The sequence below is a fragment of the Mycetomoellerius zeteki genome, unplaced genomic scaffold (assembly GCF_001594055.1).
Source record: "Mycetomoellerius zeteki isolate Tzet28-1 unplaced genomic scaffold, Tzet1.0 scaffold73, whole genome shotgun sequence".
Classification (NCBI taxonomy): domain Eukaryota; kingdom Metazoa; phylum Arthropoda; class Insecta; order Hymenoptera; family Formicidae; genus Mycetomoellerius; species Mycetomoellerius zeteki.
Window position 1 is genome coordinate 2,936,283 of NW_017257753.1, and position 21,080 is coordinate 2,957,362.

Below are 21,080 nucleotides of genomic sequence, written 5' to 3' on the forward strand. Positions count from 1 at the left end.
ATAAATTAAATATATTTTTTTCTTTTTTCGTGATTTCCTGCGAAACAAAGCAAAAAGGAGCATATGTCTATAGGACTTTTTTTCTTAGTTTTTTACTCCTCTACACGCTCCCGAAGTTTTGCCATTTAATTTGGAAACACCCTGTATATATATATAACATTTCACTGAGGATGGCTCGGAACGTCCGATTGTGTCAATCTCTTTTACAATTTATTATAAGTTAATAATATAATCATGTTATAACCACAAACTTGCGCATACTAATTACAGTACTAACTAATATTTGTCTCTAAGTTCTTTTATTGGACATTTTCGAGAATTTTTTAATTAACTATCATTTATTTTTTAGAATTCATTATAGAAATGTGGAACAATGCAATCTCCCTTTCAAACTGAATTAAATATGATTACTATTATCATACACCGAGAGAACTGTTTTACTCACTCGTGACGAGATTGCATTCTTCGTTGCATCCACGTCGAAACTTACAAAATGCTTCATTTACTGTAACTCATGCGGCCTCCTATTCAACAGACGTGTGACGCCCAAGTTCACTAAAGCTTCGTAAACTCGGCCTGGACTTGGGCCAAATCGAAGTGCCATAGTACCGTCGTCGTGCATATAACTATATGCGCCCGAAACAGCTGTTAACCCGACTTGTTGCACCGTCAACAGACGTAACCACGCTGCAACTGGTGAATTTTGCCGCTCGAACACAAGAGGTTTCTTTGTGAATATAATTACAATCTATAAATATTAAGACTACAAAACTTCGGGTTTAAAGTTGAGATACTGAGAGCTGCAATGGATTAACCGAATACTATTTCCGATACGTTATTATATTAAATCTAAAGGAAACTAAATATATCATTCATTCTTATTTAATTAGAATACGTAAATATATTGAGACCACAATTTTCGGGTTTAAAGTCGATGGCTAAATTAATCGAATACTGTTTTCGACACGTTATATTATATTAGCTCTAAAAAAAATTAAACTAAACATTTCAAATTTTATAACTTTCATTACATTAATGTATTAATTAAAATAAAGATGAAGTAATAAATATGAAGACATAATGGAATGCATGTTCGTTAATTACAATGTCGTTGTATCGTTAGTATAATTTAATTATCTTAGTATTGTTTTAATATTGCTATTTTAATTATGCAATTAAATTAAATACTAAGATGACTCGGAGGAAGACGCCACACTCTTAGGCCTTTATTTTTGAATAACTTTTTATTATTGAATTAAGTTACAAAAATTTTTATTTACATTCTAGAGACCTTTTTTTATATAGATTAACGAATTAAACTCTTATTCCGTATTATTAGAACTCATATTGTTGGAAAAAATTAATATAACACTGCAAAAGTGGCATCTTTCCCTTATACGGTTAACTGCCACTTCCTATAGAAGAAAATGCCACAAGTAATTAAATAATATGACGCAACATGAACTTGCACGTTTTACTTATTTATAGCACGCAATCAAGAGTTTGAGTTATAAAAAACTCATAAAAGTATAATGAAACATAAATTGAGAAAATAAAAAAAGAGTAATTTAGGAATAAGTTGGACGTACTCTTATTTGTTTAAACAGCATTTCATTCATTTAAAATGATTCGAATTATATAAAGCGTTCTAAATTTTAATTTATGAAATCATTTTAATGATAGTGTGTGTCAAACACGAAAAATTATGTTTTGTACTTACTGTCATCTTTCCCCAAAGTGTGAAGAGAAGATATTATTGTAACTTCTACGTACATATAAAAATATTTCACGACATACCTTTTTGTATTTTGTCAAATCTTTTTCGACGTTGATTGACACGAACATTTTCGTTTCTGCTGAAACTATTTACTATTCGCTTGTGCACAGTCAAAATGGCTAATGTGTGCGTTCTACGAAAAAAGCTATAAACAAAGTGACGTCTTTCCCCTTGTTGCATTTTTCCCTGTGTCACCTTGTATGAAAAATGTAATGTTTCAAAAATTTAACTTTTCTTCCTCTCTTTTCTCTTTTCTGTACGGTTAAATATACTTAAACACTGTCAACTCAAGAATAAAGAATGATAAATATCTCAGCAGCTGTTCGAAGAATTTATTTCTGAAGCATTAGCTAATTGACGAGGCATATAGTATCTATAAACGCAGATGCACGTTCACTTATCGATTTGCTTTCTTAAGCGTAATATCGATTATTTTCTGTTAAAACACATTTGGCTAGAACAAAATATATCCCGGGAAAGCACGGTTATTATTTTTGAAATCCGCTCGATTTCTCGACCCAATAACCGAATTTATCGCACTCACGGGATAGAGGTCGTGGAGAAAACTCTAGCTATTTCAGGAAGTAGGCTACGCGCGAAGATAATCTGCAACGTTTGTAAATGCATTCACACGATTGCACGAGTGTCGCGTCGTGCTTTGGAAGGTTACGATTACGCCATCGCGACACAAAAGCAGCGAAGCGCTCGGCTTTAGTTTGGAGAAGAGTCTTCGACGAAGCAAAGGAAAACTGTTTGCGAGGGGGAAAAAAAGACGCGAGTTTCCAGTAGGCCGCGCCGTCAAATTTCTCGCGGTACGTCGAGCACCGTGTCTCTGTGCGATGCGCTTTGTGCATGCTTCCGTTGCATCGTTACGATCGTTACGATATACGTGAATTTTCGGTTCAAATGACAATCACTCGGCCGGACGGTATCGTTATCCCATTACACGTGTCGCAAGAAATATCGCAGGGCGTGATATACGATACAATAAATAAAAAAATATTTGTATGCTCCGCTACCATGTACTTTCATTCTTAATTTAACGCAGTTTATTTTTTATTGTACATTGGTTATCGAATTTGCGATCGATATTTCCTCGAGAAGAGAATTCCTCCACTTCTTAATATACAATATCAAATATCTTAGTACCTCGAATTAAAAAATTCTCAAGAAGTAGACTTGACTTGAATTTAGATGGACAACGAAGTTTCGTTATTCAATTTCCCTTCGGAGACTTTAGTCTATAGGAAGGGCCTTTACTTTCAAGCGCTTATAAAACTCGGTGGCTGTCGATGCCACGATATTTTCACAAAGAAAAAGAAAGGATTGATTACAAATTACACTTGTCAGTTTGCTGTGAAAATTAATATCGAAAATTCTAGCACAGGTATTGTAAAAAAAATCGACGTTAACAAGAATCTGTGCACTGAAAGTGTTTGCGACTAACGTTGTACAATACAGGTGCGAAAGATGGAATGCAAAACGAACACGTTGATCCCGCATTGAATGTCGTTGATTTAATAATCGACTCAGCTGGACTTTTGCTGTTTTCGATATTTGTCTAATATCGAAATGAAATTTTACACCGAGAGGAAAATGTTTGGTATTTGTGTAACTTTGCATGGTAAAATAATTGTGATTATAAATTTCATTTTTATAGTTATTACACCACAATGTTAGTACATAACAATAATTATATTTATAGTTCTACATATCATATAGCATTTAATACATTATAGAACTACACGAAAAGAATGAAAATTAAAACATAGTAATGCTGCAAGAAATTTTGATATTCTAGCAATCAGCATGAATTTGTAACAAAATTATTTTGATGATCCAGCAAAATTATTTTCATATCTGTAGCCAGCAAAATTTTAGCTCTTTCAACAGAATCGTTTCTCTCTCTTTCGTATATAAATATAATTATTATTACCAACATTGTAGCAATAATAATTATAAAAATGGAGCTCTTGACTATAATTATTTTACGATGCAATTATAATCACAAATACCAAACACTTTATGAATACAAATTTTTCGCTCAGTTTCATCTCAATATTGATAATTGAAATTGAAAACAACAAAAGTCAAGTTGAGTGATTACAGTCGATAATCGAATCACCGACGTCCTATGCGGGATCACTGTGCTCTTTTTGCATTCCATCTGTCGCACGTGTATTGTACAACACGTACGAATGGGATACAAAAGCGTATGAATAAACGCGAAGAGCGCTTGTCCAAAGTGCTGCGGGTGTGGTTGTTTACTCACGATTGTCGATCAATAGAGACAACCGTGCTCTTAATTACCGGGACGTGCCTAACCGTCGGTTAGAATCCGGCATCAAGCTTTTCGTCGATTAGCTCGCCGCGTAAAAGCTCCCTCGCTGGCTCGAGTGACGGGCTGAAAATAAACTTGCGTCGTCCCGACGTCGTTGGGACGACGCTCGAAAATTGCACTTTATTCCATGTTATATTATACCAGATATAGTCTCCACGCAAAATCTCCCGCTTGCATAAGGTAGTGTAGTCGCGGTGGAAATTCGCGTTTAAACGACGACGTATACGGGGTGTCCGCTCCTTCCTTTCACCCACGATTTCCTTGATCTTTCTTTCTGGGAACGATCTAATGAAAATTTAATCAGACGTAATCGGATTCCAGAGTACCTCTCTCTACTTTAAATATCTAATGCAATTAACCTCCATTTAAAATTGACCGAAGAATAACGGCCATGATATTCTTATCTTGCGAATGATCTAGATTTTAATTTGAGAGCTGTTGACGTCTAAACATTTTTCCAAAGCTAATATTTCGAACTCGTTTGAATATTCCTGTGTGTAACATATGGGACATCCTATATATATATATATATATTATACTTGCCGACGCGCGAAGTTACTTCCGGTACGTTAACCACACAGGCATTCTTCAGCCATCGCCAGTTGATGTCGACTGGCGCGTCTATCTTCTGTGTGACGCTCGCTCGTAAATTCATGAATCGCTCTCAGCCTTCGTTGCTATCAGAGATTGTTACTTACGCTCAAACACACAGATGTGAGAAACAGCGATAGCAACAATGTCTGCGACAACAGCGTGTAGTCGCGGCTCGAATTGGCAAATGAAATAATAGTCGGCGAGAGCCCAATCAGATTACGGCGCGAGCAAGCAAAAGCACTCAGTGGTAGAAACGCTAGTGAGTAGTTAGTCGTAAGTTAAGTAACGACGCGAGACGCAAGTGGCAGAAGTACTAGTGGGAAAGAGAGGCAAAAACAAGAGAGAAAGATGGGCGGAATTACTTTGCTACTCGGAACGGATGGAGCAGCGTATCCGTACCGGCTAATTACCACGGGCAATTTATTGGCGAATTGAGATCTCCAGAGATTCGTCTTTCCTCAATTATCGCATGCATTAGACAGATCTATGACAGTATTTCATAGACCGTTTCATAAACGATATTATCGCGCGACGATATTAAATGCACGTCCGCGAGAAATAGTATATACATGGTTTTGCTAATGTATTTAAAAATTTAATTAGATATAGATTTAAGAATAATTTTGTTATACCATCAAAATAATTATGTAGGACGCTTAATGTAATTGGTGGAACAAAATTTTTTTGTAGCGTTGTTCACCATGTTTGAGTGTCTTATATAATTATTTTGATATTTCCATACAGTTATTTTCAGATCTGTATTTTCTGCTAATTTTTTTATATATTTATTTTTTAGGTAAAATCATTCTTTCTGAATATAAAAGAGAATTTTTCAATATATGATTTCCATTTGTAAATATACAGAGATTAACAATATTTCATATGTTATTTTCAATATTATATGTGTGAAAATTATTGAAAAATTATTGAAAAATACATACGGAAATATCTGCGTTTTGTATTTATATACAAGGAAAGAACGATTTTGCTAAAGTATTTGAAAATTTAGCTAGATACAGATTTAAAAATGTTTTAAATATTTCAGTAATGTTTTTTTCCATGTATAAAAGGAATTTTTTCTATATACGGTTTCCACTCGTAAACATCACAAAGGTTAACAGTATTTGGCTTATGTCATTAAAAGTGTGAAAAATACCTGCGTTTTATGTACAAAGAAAATATCTGCGTTTTATAAACAAAAAAAATCATGTTTGCTGAAATACACTGAACCAAAACTATACGTAAATACAATAAAATATTCATTGAATTATGAAAAAATAATGAAAATTGGTCCAATGAATTCTCATTATGATTTAGGTTGTAAAACTATTACTAGAATTCATTGCAAAGATGACTATATAATTATATAAATGAATTTAGTTATCGTATCAATGAATTAACTACATTAAGTCGGACATTAATTAACGATCATTCATTGTACCAAAAATGACTAAAATTTTTTTCAGTGTATCTAAAAATTTAGCTAGATACAGATTTGAAAATAATTTTGTTGGTCCATCACAATAATTAAGACGATTCGTTTATCAAACTGTTTGCTAGAATGTCAAAACTTTTTGCAGTAACATCATCATGCTTGAGTGTCTTACTTATTATTATAATTATTTTGATAATTCGACAAAATTATTTTCAGCTTTGCATCTAGCAAAATTTTTAAGGATTTCAGTAAAATCGTTCTTTCCGCGTATAAATTAATAATAACGGGAATCATGTACGCATATGATGCGAGAGAACACACAAAAAATACTGCTTAAGTACTCAGCAGTTTTTTTCAGATTTCAATTTGACATATAAAATTTTCAGGAAAGAAACCGGCGCTTTTCTCTTGGGGAAATGTCTTTTAACCGGCGGCTTTAACCATCTTGCCTCGCGGCTCGGGCGATACCTGAACGAACGACTTGATGCCAAAGGGGTATCAGCCCGGGATTAAATGGAGCGTAGTAATCGTTTATGCCGTAATTACATACTTGCATAATTCTAGGTTCATATAATATCACTGCTCGCGCTGCAACGAGGATTATATACGTAGGAAGCCACGCGTGTGCGGCTCGGAAGTTTTTAATTGTTTGCACCAAATCGAACGAATGAATTACGGGGTGGTGATTAACGAGTAAATTAAATATCACGGTACTGCTGTCACCAGCAGCGTACCGTTCTAATCGTTCATTAAACGAAATATACAGTAACTAAGTGAAATATATCGTTAAACATATATATCGGTACATCATAAAATATACGAATAACACAAGTAGGCCGACATAAACGATTTATAAATGCTGGCGAACAATTGCAAACGTAAATATGAGGACAGTAAAATTTCCATGTACGTTTGTCATTATACATTGCGGCGATAAACAAAACATGGTGTCATATAATCGACCGCCTCGAAACGGCGTAATAATGGCCGCACATTATCGTAAGTTTCGTTAAGCTTCAAACAATCCGTGTGGAAAAACTACCTCAGGTGGAAGTTCGGCCGGTCGCTCGCCTAGAAAATATTATGTCACTAAATCGTTAAACGGATGTTTAGCCAGCGTTGACGGCCGAATCCGCTTAGTGTGATTAAGCTACAGCAGCATTAAGAGGATAACGCTTCGCGATACACTCGGAACTCTGTTCGATACCGTCAAATGCATGTCCTGATGAGAACCGGTAAGTAGCATTGCGATAATCCGACTGTTGCTGGTATGGGCATACTACCGATATACCTTGTTGCTTGGTTGTATCAGAAACTCGATGGGTCGCTGTGTGTGTGTATGTGTGGCGTTAAGAGATCAATGTTTCTCAAACCCTCGCGTGCCGAGAGCTTTGTCGTAGCGCGCAATCGTAAAATCAATAGCACACGCATAGCATATAGACATTTGTTGCTCATTTTTTCTCCGTTGTGCCACGTCGCGATACGAAAAGCGATATAGTAAACATGAAATATACCAAGCTAATGAGTTTTGCAAATATAATGTGTTGAGATGTTAGGATCTTATTACAGAGAAAAGTGTTCAGATTTGTGATCGTATAGTAAAATAATTAAAGATAATTATGGTTAAGAACTCTATTTTTATTACTCTTATGATGTTAATAACCAATAATTATATTTCTAACTTTATAAAAAATATAATATTAAGTGAAAATTGACTGAAAAATGTTTAATAAGCGAGAAGAAAGGTATATTTGATTAAAACGGATTTGGTGTCTAATAACATTTTTGTGTGAATTTTACGATTTCCAGTTTAAACAAACTGTACGTTACTTATTTGTTGATCTTGACAAAGACAACCGAGACAACACAAAATTTAAAAATCAGGACATAAGATGTTTTAAAGATACCTTTTGGATGTCTTTTAGACGCCTTAAAAAAAAACGTTTTTAAGACGTTTTCGTTACATATGTTTAAGATGTCTTATGTCTCGTTCTTGGACATGCGTGTTGTCTGAAAAGACAAGCCTGATAAATCAGTACGCATTTTGCTTAAACTGGAAATTGTAAAATTCACACAAAAACATTATTAGGCACCAAGATCGTTTTGATCGAATATGGCCTTCTTCGTTTATTTGTGTTAAAAAATATACATATATGCCATTGACATTGACTATAAATTATGGTACTTATAATCATTTTTTTCCCCTCAGTGCAGACATAAAACTCTATTTTTAATGCAACCGTTAAATAGTAAAATCTACAGCTAACAGCGTGTAGTTATCTTTTAATTTAATCTCTCCTTAGAAGTTGTAATAGAAATCTGCACGCTTTTCGCTTTTCAACAGACTTTTTGGCTAAATTTCTAATGTCGTTGGTGGAATTAGTGAGAATATGCAAGCGATGCAATGATCAGATAAACTGCCTCAAATCTGTATATCTTCGATCGGAGCAATTATTAGAAGGAATAGATAAGGGATAATGATACGAGCGCTAACATCTGCATTTACATAGTTCCTGCAATTCAACGTGGTTTCTAGTCTAGTATCATCAAAGGCTGCCTATTACCATCTGCAGTATTCATAGCCATACCGTAAGCAGAACGTTATTACTTCCCTCGAGAATCGCCACTATTTTCGACAGAGGTCGAGGAATTAAAATGAAAATCAACACGATCTAAAATTGCTACTTCAACTTAGTTACATCGCGATATTCGCGCTCTAATATCATATCATGTTAATTAGCCCTTTCACCAACAGTTTGCGCTTTGGCGAAATGTAATGCTTATCTCTATTTATTAAAAGGAAAATGGCAAAAATTTGTGGTAATGAAAAGTAAATTCTAGTTTAACTGAGGAATTGGACTCCCTTTTTGAAAATTCGCACAGGAATAGTCATAGAAAATATAAATCTCGGTTTCTCATGTACTTGATCTAATTCTAGAAGAAAATAAAGATGTAGTAGATCTCCGAGATTAAAGTTAACCGACTTTGCTGAAACCGTTCATAAATCCTAAAAATAGTAACAGGGTCATGTTCGACTTTTATTTTGAGAGATATTTGCACGGCGAAAGGATACGCGAATGAAGGTACAGAAAACGTCGATATCACTGAGACGTATATATCGCGAGACAGATAACACTCTATCGTCACACTCGCGCGGAAGTAAAACACGACTCTAGAAACGATTCGACGATTCATGCGAAACCTTTCTAGTATTTTGCTTTTCGCACGTTTATAGTTAAAGCGCAATGAATAAAACGTAACCCCATTTTCCTGGCATAGAACAGAAATAAACTATTATCGAGGTAACAATAGCCCTCTACACTGAAACAATTGCGGTCAGTAATTGCGATCTTGCTCGGAAATTTAAGAGTTGAGCGACGCGTTAATGGCCTAAATACCACAAATAGGAGTCTGGAGTTGCTCGAGATAAAGACAAAACGAAGTTCTATAGGTCGTACGATTTATATCGCTATTTGTTAAACGACAACGAAGTTGTCGATGTAGCGAAGTGATTCGTATAGTTACCGTCGTGTGTGGAACATGGCAAAGATAAAACGCGGTTTATGTTCAGTTTCATTCAAACTGAGTTACTACGTATTGAAGAGGCAGGAAGAGAGAGAGAGAAAAAAAAGAGAGACAGCGTAAAGAAAGTAATACAGGCGACGTATTTAATGGAGTCTTTAATAATTGCGGCCCACGCCTCGACACGCGGGCATCAGGTGTCCTATTTAAATATTTATAAAGCCTCACCTCTTGCGTATCGTCTCGAAACCGAGGTACATGGAGCGGTACGCTGACTTGTCCAGAGGTAAATTTACCGAGCAACGACGACGACGAGCATCAAGCTTACTTCATGTATTTTTCAGAAAAACGCGTCCACAAAGATTCTTGTTTAACGATCCATTGCGAACGTTGCGGACCATTTTTATTTATATTACATTTTAAAGGAAGTTAATTAATATTTGATGACATTGTAATAATGAATTTTTATGCTTTTAATGATGTTGATGGCAGAATATTGAATATTATTTGCAAAAAATTATTTATATAAACAAGGATAGTATTTATAAATTTAGTGCACGGAAAAAACAGTTTTGCTAAAATATCGAAAAATTGAACTAAATGTAGATCTGAAAGTAACTTTGTTGGAGTATCAGAATAATTAGTAAGGTGCTCAAGTATAATGAGTAATGGCAAAAAATTTTAACATTCTAACAGTCTTGAGCGTACTGCACTAAGAAAAGAATTGTTCATTCAACTAAATTCATTTAGTTCGTCTTTATTTCTTTCATTGGAGAATCTATGTATTTAAGTGAAATATAATATATGTTTGACTAAAATACATACATTTTCCATCAAAAGAAACAAAGACGAACTAAATTAATTTAGTCAAATGAACAATTTTTTGTTATCGTATAATTATTATATTTTGATAATCCAACAAAATTATTTTCAGATTTATAGGGAAGGATAGTACAATTTCGAACATGGTACATTTGATTTTTTACTGCTTTTTTAGTACCTTTCGCACAATGAGACGGTTACTAATCTCGAATCTTGAAAATTGAATTCAAATTTTATTTCGTTCAGAATTGTACCATTTTCGAATTGTACTATCTTATCCCATCTAGCTAAATTTTTAGATATATTAGCAAAATTGTTCTTTCCGTGTAGCATTAAAATTTTAATCTTCAGTAAATATGAAGCCCTTTATTCAATTTTGCCTCTTTTGAAGAGAAATCTTAGTCACAACGACACAAGTAGCTTTGCTATCATTCATGAAGTAACACCGTTTCTGTCTTTCCTAATAGGTCTTCTCTAACTATCGTGCGTTAAGCAGTATTCAGAACTTGCTTCGTTGCAATCATTAGTCCTCTATTCAACGCGACCAAGTTAGAAATGAACGCCGTTATGGTAAGGATATAATCGCATTCTATTATTCTACCAGCTTTTGCGTTCAGATTGTGACGGAAAATATCTAAGTCGGAGAGTGAACTTTTTGAAGAATGCGAAGAAGAAGAATGTTATCGTTTATCCTGTGTGGAACTCGTGCTTCTTGAGTATGAATAAAACTCTCTTGACATTGACGTTCGAGGGACATTAGTATTCAAAAGAAATGTAAATTTTTATATGATGGAAATGAATCCGATGTCATTTTTCTAATTAATGTATGAAGACTTGAGATAAATAATTTTAACTTTCAAAAAATATAAGCAAAATCTATTTTTTTTTAAATAATAAAAGCATTGATTTAAGAAAATACAAAAGGAATATAGTTTCCATTTCACTTTATTCAAAATAGCGTAGCCTTATGATGGTCTTTCTATGATTGCATCCACTGCATTTGACAATGTTGACCTCTTGGAGTCTCTTTTCAATGAAAGAGTTGATTACAGCATGGCGTTTACGGTCTTTTTCTCTCTCTATGTTTTATTATTACACCGTCATTTAAATAAAAAAAGGTATATAGAGGCAGACAAATATTTTTCAATTCAATAAATTATATGGGAGACTTGCATGTGTTTTCCGCATGTAACGCAACGAACGTGCAAGGATGTGCAAAGCGTTTCAAATTTATTTGAAGATATTCCTGAACGTATTTGAGGAACCTGAACCTTCCAATTCCCATGATACCTATATCTTGCAGCGCAAAGTTCTTCGCGTTTATTTAGTACGCCTCCTTTAAGCTTTTTCGCCAATATGACAAACATCCTCGTTAAACTCCGTAAAATATGTGGTATAAAATATGTGAATATCGAGTATGTAACATTCAACAAGGACTTATCGAGGATTGCATAATTATGGAGATTATATTGAAAAACATATAAACGCCGTTTTATGGTCGCGTTTCATATTCTCTTAATCTCCGGAAAAATAAACTTTTTCCATCCATTGCTGTTGCGAGCAACTTCCGGATATTCTGACATCGGCACAAAAAGCAGGGGAAATTATTCAAGAGTGCTCGCACACTGAAATATGTCTGGAGCATTCGCCTCTTCTCTTTACATTCTCTCTTGCTTTAATAAAACTATTTTTATCAAAGTCTCCCGCCACGAATCAATTCAAGAAAATCCAATCGGGATCTGTGTTCCGTGCGTTTACGCTTGGATTCGAATATCCTATTCTTCTTGCACTTTCTTGAATTTCTTAGAAATACGATGTCGTCTGGACATGGTTGCTTTTCTTATTTTTTGAAAAATCTCAAGGAAATATTGGAGATATTGTTTGTTGAATTATGTACCCGATATACATACAAACAATGTAACAATTTGTTAAATTTATGAATATACCTATTGTTTATCGACGAAATCGATGAATTTTTCGGAATTTGATGCAATCTCGCAAGAGATACACCTCATCAAAATTCTATATAAAATATAAACACACACACAACCTGCAATTTATACTAAAAACCAGAAACACAAACAATACTAAATTCTTCTATAACTGATACATTTGTTCTATATTACCGTTAGTTTGTATATTGTAGTTAAAAAAAAACATTGAAACTTTTATATACAATTTAAAAACAAAATTAGGATATCAGAGAGCAACAACTTTTATGTAGCGATAAATTACACGAAATACTAGTTATTTTCGTGTCAGACTCTATCTAATTTCGACTAATTAAATAGGAGTGCGGGAATTTCGATATATCTACAACTTCGGAATATGTATGTCCCGAGAGTACAAAAGTGCTACGGGATTAAGAGCTAATGTCGCATTCATGGATGTGTAATTCCGCAGCTGGAGGCGTGCGGCCGACTTCTGTGCTGCGTGCAGAGGCTCTGCAGAAGCGGAAGTGCAACCGACGAGCCCGCTGAGCATCGGATCAACGCTCGCGGTCGACGAGGAGCACAAGCGGAGCCTGAACTGGTGGAGGGTCAGGGTCCCTCGGGTCCAGAGGATGGAATGCTCGCTATGCCCGTCAGCCCGAGTCCCGCATCCACCTCGTCGCAGGAGGACGCTTGCAAACCGCCGCCGCGCAACTGCTATCGTCTCGTTATGCTCGGCAGTGCCCGGGTTGGAAAGACCGCCATTGTAGCACGGTAAACGCCCGAAATCAGCAAACTACGACATTCAGTTTTAAAGCGAGTTTTTCCTTCTATTATCCATCATCATTTATCGATGTCACATTTCATTCTCGTTTATTTTACACAGTTGGAAAATTATGTATTAAATTTAATATATTTCACGTGTCTCAAACGGTCCTATCTAAATTCTTGTGTTAAAGATTGAGTCAATGTCGAGCCGAGCTTCAAGTCGAACTTCAAGCCGAATCTTAAGCCAAACCTGGAACCAAATTTCGAATCGAACACATTAGAGGCGCTCTTTGAGTCAAATCTCGTGAGCGTTATGAGCATTTTTGCAATCTATATTGTGGTTTTAATTATGTGTTTTATATACGTAATGTTCACGAAGTTTGGCTCGAAGTTCGGTTCAAGCTTAGCTTATCGAAGCTCGGCTTGAGAGACTCGGTTCAATAATTTAGACGCATTTTAGACCCGTATCAGACTATCAACTCTGATCGACCTGATTGCTGATTGTGACTGCTGATTCATAATAGATTCACTATTGGGTCAATAGTCGGGTAAGCCTGAGTCGGTAGTTTGATAACAGCTTGCGGAGATGCTGAAATGACAAACTCCAAAGGAATTGTCTATTTCACTGATCGAATGCGATTTACACACATGCGATTTTAATTATTTTAAGTATATAATAAAACTAAAACGTATAACTATTTACATTTGAATAATATATAAGAATGTTATAAAACCTTGAGTTTATGATTTTGAAGCTTACAAGAGGAATAAACAAAAAAAGAATAAAGGAAAAATATCTGAGTGTACGTACTAAGATTAAATAGTTTCAGATGATATTTTTCAATTTATTTCTCTTGTAAGCTTCAAAATCATAAACTCGAGGCTTTATAATATTCTTATATGTTATATGTTATTCTTATATATTATTCAAATGTGGATAGATACTTTTAGTTCGATTATATACTTAGTATCATTTATATTATATGAAAAATATAGATAGTATATATATAATGTAGAAATATAGATAGGAAATTGTAACTCACATACTTTTTTGTTTTTTTTTATCTAGTTGTATTTTCCCACATTTATTTGCATACTTCCTTTTATTTTGGAAAGACTTTATTCTGTATAAGGAACAATGCAATAACTTTGACTTAATTTAAAAACAAATTGTAAAAACATTTTTCTCGATAAAATTAATATTTACAATACATTAAACTAACACGTATATTTATTTTTTAGTAGAATTTACGTTTTAAAACTATATAATTTTTATACTGTTTGTTCACTTGTTCATAAATTGTGTTATTTTAACACTAAGAAATATTAAATTTTTTTTAACATAAAATATCTAAATCACGACGTAATCACATTATGTTAAATTAACATTTTTGCATTAAAAATTCAACACAAAAATTTTAATGAGAACCAGTTTGAAGATTTAATATAAATACAAAATATTTTTAACCGTGTATGTTATTTTATCATATTTGTAAATTTTATCATTTTTGTAAACGTTATACTTATTTTTTCATATTGATTTCCCTTTAGTTACATCTAAATTGAATTACGTAAAAGATTTTATTTTCTATATTTTTTGCTTATTTATGTTTAACTTATATTTTGGTGCAACGTTTCCCATTAGAACTACGCCGATTTAATATTTCTGCTGTGTGTCCTTTTTTTTAATATTCCATACGCTTCGTCCGTTCGGTCTTCTAAATTCTGTCCGTCGTGCTCTCTTTCACAGATCGATTACTAATAGTGCGAAACAATGTCATTCAATTAATCTTTGAACCGTACTGCCGGCCAATACATACCGCATTATTGTATTTTCTATTGTTACGTAATCGCTGCTACCATGCGACACAGTATCGAAAAACTGACCGCCACGTTCCTGGGAACAAAGCGTAATCCTTCCGAATTGGATCGATCTGTTAAAATTGCGACCTAATCATATTTCTTTTCTCATCGTCAAATAGAACCGGAGAGTTGCCGCTGTCCCAATATTGCTCTTCGATTAATGTGATGGTTCTGCGAAATGTCGAAAATTTGCGGTCGGTTCGAAGTTATGTTGACTGTCCTAAATTGACCGCAATTACGCGACCCCTATATATGCTAAGCGAATTTTCGTCCATATGTGTATACATATGTGATTGCTAACGAGCCCATTTAAAAAATTGAGATAGATGCTTATCTCCGTCCACAAATGCGATTTTTTAAATATTCTCAGTGCTACGATTAACTCTGTGTTTACCAATTCCGTTCGTCGGGCTCGTATCTGTGATTCGGAAAATTCATTATATAATTAAATTTTAAAGATGCTTTTTAAGCTTTTTTTTTAATTGGCTACACTTACAATTAGAGAAAAAGACATAGTGTTGGCAACTATAAAAATAACAACTATACTTGTTTTATGAATGTAGACTCTTACAGAAACGTAATACTGGAAAATTTAATATTGAACAGTAATTAATTATTTATTTAATACTACTACAGTAATTAATTATTCATTTTAAATATTGGAAGTACTGTTATTTAATGCTTTTAGTACTCCACATAAATAGTTAATTACTGTCTTTCATGTAATGAATTGGTCAGTAATAAATTAACTACTTGATATTAGTTTTCTATAAGGAAAATTATATTGTATACATATATTTAAATGAATTATTTTATAGTTATTGCAATTATAAAATATGATTTATTCAACTATATATAGTTGCTATTATTATGTTCTTTCTGAGTGTATAATACATAAATTATTAATATTCCATTAATCTACATAAAAAAGTTATTAGAAACGGAATTGAAATCTGAAACTCGTAAGATAACTGGTGAAAAAGGAGTTAAAAAAATACAAAAAGACTAAAATAATGAAGCGTCCATACGGATAAATTTCGCTCACGTTTCAGATTTCTGTTCAATAAATTCGAGGAGAGTTATACGCCGACGATAGAAGATTTTCACAGGAAACTCTACAGGATCAGAGGCGAGGTTCATCAGCTTGATCTTCTAGATACAAGCGGAAACCATCCGTTTCCGGCGATGCGACGATTGTCTTTCCTGACGGGTAAGTCCATCGGCTTACCTCCCCGGAGAAATGCGCTGCTGCGCGTTTCAAGTAGACATCATATTCAAGATGCCGCAAAGTAATCGCGCATATATTCCCGCTGAATATAAAAATTTAATTCTCGGCGATGACACACCGCTTTTGTCGCGGCGAAAATTAGTACGAGAAGAATTAATGGATACTTGACTCCCGTATGAGCAGGTAAAAAATTAGCATGTTAACGAATGACGTGTTGCAAATGCATCGCGATGCATTTTATATGAGAATACGTCAGACCGCGGTAGATGATGAAAAAAAAGAGTCATAAATATCCAGACGCTTTTTTGCTGTGAATATATTTGTAAATTTTTAAGCGTTTGAGAAAACGCGATAGATACGAAACGTGACGCTCACCTAAAGATTAACACTCTCGATAATCCTACTAATATCCCTCTCGATGGCTGAGAAAACTTTCGTTCTTCGATATGACGAAAGAATGTCTAGAGCCATACACCGATGGAGAAAATCCGTACCGATCGTTTCTGTGTCGCCAGATTCGCGCTTCGCAAGTTTCAAGACTTTCGGCGAAATCTCATATCCTCAACGATAGTTCACTACGTCCTGTGCGCGGGAAAAGTTTGAGGGAAACTGCCCGGGGTGAGTGTCGACTGTTACTGGAATTTCAGCGATGCTTAGATACGAAATTGCACGAGTATCACGTGGTTTCAATTAATTTTGTAAAAAGTCTAAGTGAGAATTACACGTTCAACGTTACAGTAAGAATTCAATTTCTGATTAAGAGTTCAGGGTTGAAATCGAATCTACAAAGATACAGAAAAAAGCATCTGCTTTAATAGTTCATCTCATTTATTTATTTCTCTGTGTGGCGTAAGAAATATTTTATTAGATTTAAAGATATAAATAATGAGATTAAATTCTTTTAAATCCTTTTTTTTTCCACTACTTTTTACTTGTCTCATTTTGATAATAATATATCTAACATAAACTGATTGATGATGAGCTCTTCAATGTTACTTTGTCTAATTGTGGCTGTCTTTATACGGTACGTGTAATCCCTTAAGCACGATTGATTACATTTCACCTGTATATTAGAGTGACAGTGCTCTAACTAATCTCCGTCAGAATATTCAACGTGTTAAACGAAAATGGGATGTTCAGCGAGAACTAGGGAACGAGAGATGAGATAATGATAAGTGGCCAACAATACTGAAGAACGATTATGTCTGTGGAAACGTATGGGGATCGTATGAGGGGGAGTACATTCGCTCCATAACTCAATTTAATCTACTTTCCCTTTTCTTCGCTATCCGGTAGCCTTGTCTCTGCGGCACATGGGACCGTTTGTGCTTCGTTGATTTTACGCATATAGACCTCTCTTGTCCCTCGTCATGTCGCGTTACCACCTGTACCCGATAACCTGATATCGTACCATGCTGTCGGATGCGCGACAATTGCATCAGTATCGCGGTTGTCACGATGGAGGGCAAACCCTCCCAACTGAAAATACATATTTACACTCGGACATATATATATATATATATATATATACACACATACGTCACGTCGGCCGACGCAGAACATAATCTAAGTTATGATCTGTGAATAATATCCAATTCCCAAAACGCACCGTTTGGCAAGATCATTGTTAATTGCTACACAGTGTGATGCGCTCTGGAATGAAAAATCGATTCTCCATTTAAACTTAATAAGTGTATTAATACATTAACCTCTTGAGTGTCAGGCAAGGAAAACGCTTATGTGCCAAGAATACTATCAATGACATAAATTTATAAATATTCAGCGACCTCAAAACATTAAAGTATGCATTATCAGTTCAATTGCTGCACTGCAAAAGTGAGTTATGAAATATGCGAATTTTTCCGTCATGAAGCACTTTTGGCCAGTTTTATTTTAGCGGATTTTTCCGTCATTGACACTCAAGGGGTTAAAAGTGCAGTTGCTTAATTTGTTTGATATTATTACATTGCTTATTACATTTGTATTCTTATAACAATTTTATTACGAAAACGTAGTAAAAATATTTTATGACCAGAAACGGTATTACGTAACTTTATATAATCGTACAAAAAATTGTTTAATAATAAATAGAAATTTACGCGATTCGAAAGTTTAGTAGCAGCAGTTTGTGCTCCCGGGATCCAGCCACTCCGATTCGCTGTTTTAAGCGGGGCTGCACAAATTGCATCGGACAGAACCGATACTCGCCTTTCAGTTATTGCACTACATGCGCCTGGAAACGGCAATGTATCGTCGTATGTTGCCAGTGAAGTTGACCTCACGTAGGAGCGTACGATAAAATTAGACACGTAAAATTCGAAGAATTTTTAAATTGCCGTTCGTGTGTGCGGAAATCAAGAGAGCCACCGTCGATGGGAATTTCATCGCGGCGTGTTTAGTTTTGTATTCCGTTCGACGCTCGTGCCTTCGGAAATTCCGTGCATTTGACAAAACGAGTCACGACTTCACGTTTTCCGCTCGCATTTTTCTCGACACTCGCGCTCCACCAGAGATCTCTTAATAATTCATAGAGCGACCGATTGCCAAAAACATTTTGCGCATAGTTATGTGCATCTAATAACAGTTGGCGAACGATTGCGCTTTTTTTATGCGACCGCATCAGTAAAGAACCGTTTTTTTACACTCAATCGTATCTGAATTATTAATTTATAATTGCAGTTGCTTCTAGATTTTTTATATTTGTAATGTTTTCATAAATAACGTGAAAAATAGGGAAAGCACCAAATATAATCGAGACTGGATCTTGTCCAACAATATTTCTATGCAAATTTTAAATGCATTTTTAGTTCTACAAACTACGTGCTCGTTACTGTCGGACTTGAAACGCAATTATAAACTGAAGCTGGAAGCAATGTCACAAATTAAATTAATCGTCAATTTATTATGCTAATAAGCATTTTAACACCAGAATCTAACTGTCATTATTGTTTCCTTTTTTATTTTTTAGATTAAGGAATCCTAAACCAACAGGAATTAACCAATTGCAGATTGCCAATTTTTCTGAATTAACTTTATAGATCATCAAATCCTTTTATACAAAAAATAAAAGTACGCACAAAAAGAAAACACCGGCCACACTAAATTTGACAAGAAAATCGGAGAAAAAATTAAAAATTCACTTTATTTCAACTCTCACAACTGTCATCTCAGGTTATAATTCCCTTAGTGCAGAAATTCTGTAGGTCGTACGTACCAAATGATACCTTCCCCGGAAGCGTATGACATGCACAAACAATCCTGAGTTTGCGAAATTGTGATCGAAAGCATAACAAAAAAGATTTTCTAAAATTAAAGTCGTCTTTTTTGTATAACAATTACTTTTTTCCTCTTTTACAGATTTTCCTCTTTTTAGGATTAAAGTATGCACATTAATACGTGTCTGTGAGGTGGAATTTATTCCGGAAACAACAAAAAATTTCGAAATTGAAATCTTAAGAAAAATTTGTTGTCGTTCTCAGCATAAACTCCACCTCACAGACACGTATCAATGCGTATACTTCAATCCTGGAAAAGGATTTTCAAATCTGTAAAAGAGGAAAAAAGTAATTATTAAACAAAAATTATGATTAGTCGGTAATATAAACGGCTTTAGGATCTCCTATTTTTGTGTAAAAGACAGAATTTCGAAATTTTTTTACTTTTCAATGTTCTTTATGATGAATACTGATAAAATATTTGAATTTTCATCACTTCCTTCATTTTCATAGTAATTTATTTGAATTTTTTAATGAGTAAGGAACGTTGGCACTTCTAGTGTTAAAACACTCCAAAAAATAACATATAATAACGTGTTGTGAAAAAACGTCTTCGATTTTCGCGCACGCAATCACTCGTCTAGCTGATCGGTTTATGCGTCGAGAGCATGAAAAAGGTTTCCGCGAGCCGCGAATCCGTCGGAATATGCTTGAAACAGGAACGCGATATGACCCCGATTCGAAGACAATGAGCCTTCGGACGGAGTTCCGGCTGTTGCGAGAGGAGAGAATTCCTTTCGACACGACCAAAGACACAAACTTTGCGGCATAATGGCTGACATACATATATTTTCATCTCGCGAGGACAATATCAGGCCTGCTTGGCGTGTTTCGCGAGAATAAGATGTTTCGCGAAGTTCCACATGTAGTAGCCACGAAGCGACAAGATTTTCGAAATATAGTGTGGAGGTCTGATCTCTTCTCCGAAGAAGTTTCTGAATGATATTACGCGGACGAAATGAAACTAAATGAGTTAAACGGATGAACTAAATGGATTGTCTTTGAAATTTGGAAATTGTATTTATGAGGTAAATCAATTTTGTTACGTATAATAACAAGATTTTAGGACAAGCGATATCACAAAGGTATCTCGTAAAGTTTAATTAAATTTTACATGTTTAACTGTGTACCAGCATTTACAATTTTGTGACTCAATTATGTCGTAGATAGAAAAAGAGAAGGTCGCAGAAGACATATGCTAAGTACCTTTTCATATCATCAGATCGATAATAATTAGAGGGATATATATACCTATTATATATACAGGGTGTTTCCAAATTAAATGGCAAAACTTCGGGAGCGTGTAGAGGAGTAAAAAACTAAGAAAAAAAGTCCTATAGACATATGCTCCTTTTTGCTTTGTTTCGCAGGAAATCACGAAAAAAGAAAAAAATATATTTAATTTATTATTTTAATTATTTTATTTATAAACTTTTTAATGAAGATTTTGTTCGAAATGTGCACCTCTTGCAGCAATACAAGCATTGCATCTGTCAAACACGGCTCTTGTAGCAGCCAGGCACT

At 34.6% G+C, this 21,080-nt stretch overlaps 1 protein-coding gene across 1 annotated transcript in view; it reads left to right on the forward strand.

The window, feature by feature from the left end:
* The window catches only part of LOC108729355 (GTP-binding protein Rhes), a 28,923-nt gene that overhangs the window by 3,780 nt on the left and 4,063 nt on the right, over positions 1 to 21,080 (forward strand). Inside the window, exons 2-3 of the mRNA XM_018458423.1 lie at positions 12,895 to 13,196; positions 16,106 to 16,263. Coding sequence (XP_018313925.1) covers positions 13,060 to 13,196; positions 16,106 to 16,263 — 295 coding nt within the window. The 5' untranslated portion in view covers positions 12,895 to 13,059. The remainder of the gene's footprint in view (positions 1 to 12,894; positions 13,197 to 16,105; positions 16,264 to 21,080) is intronic.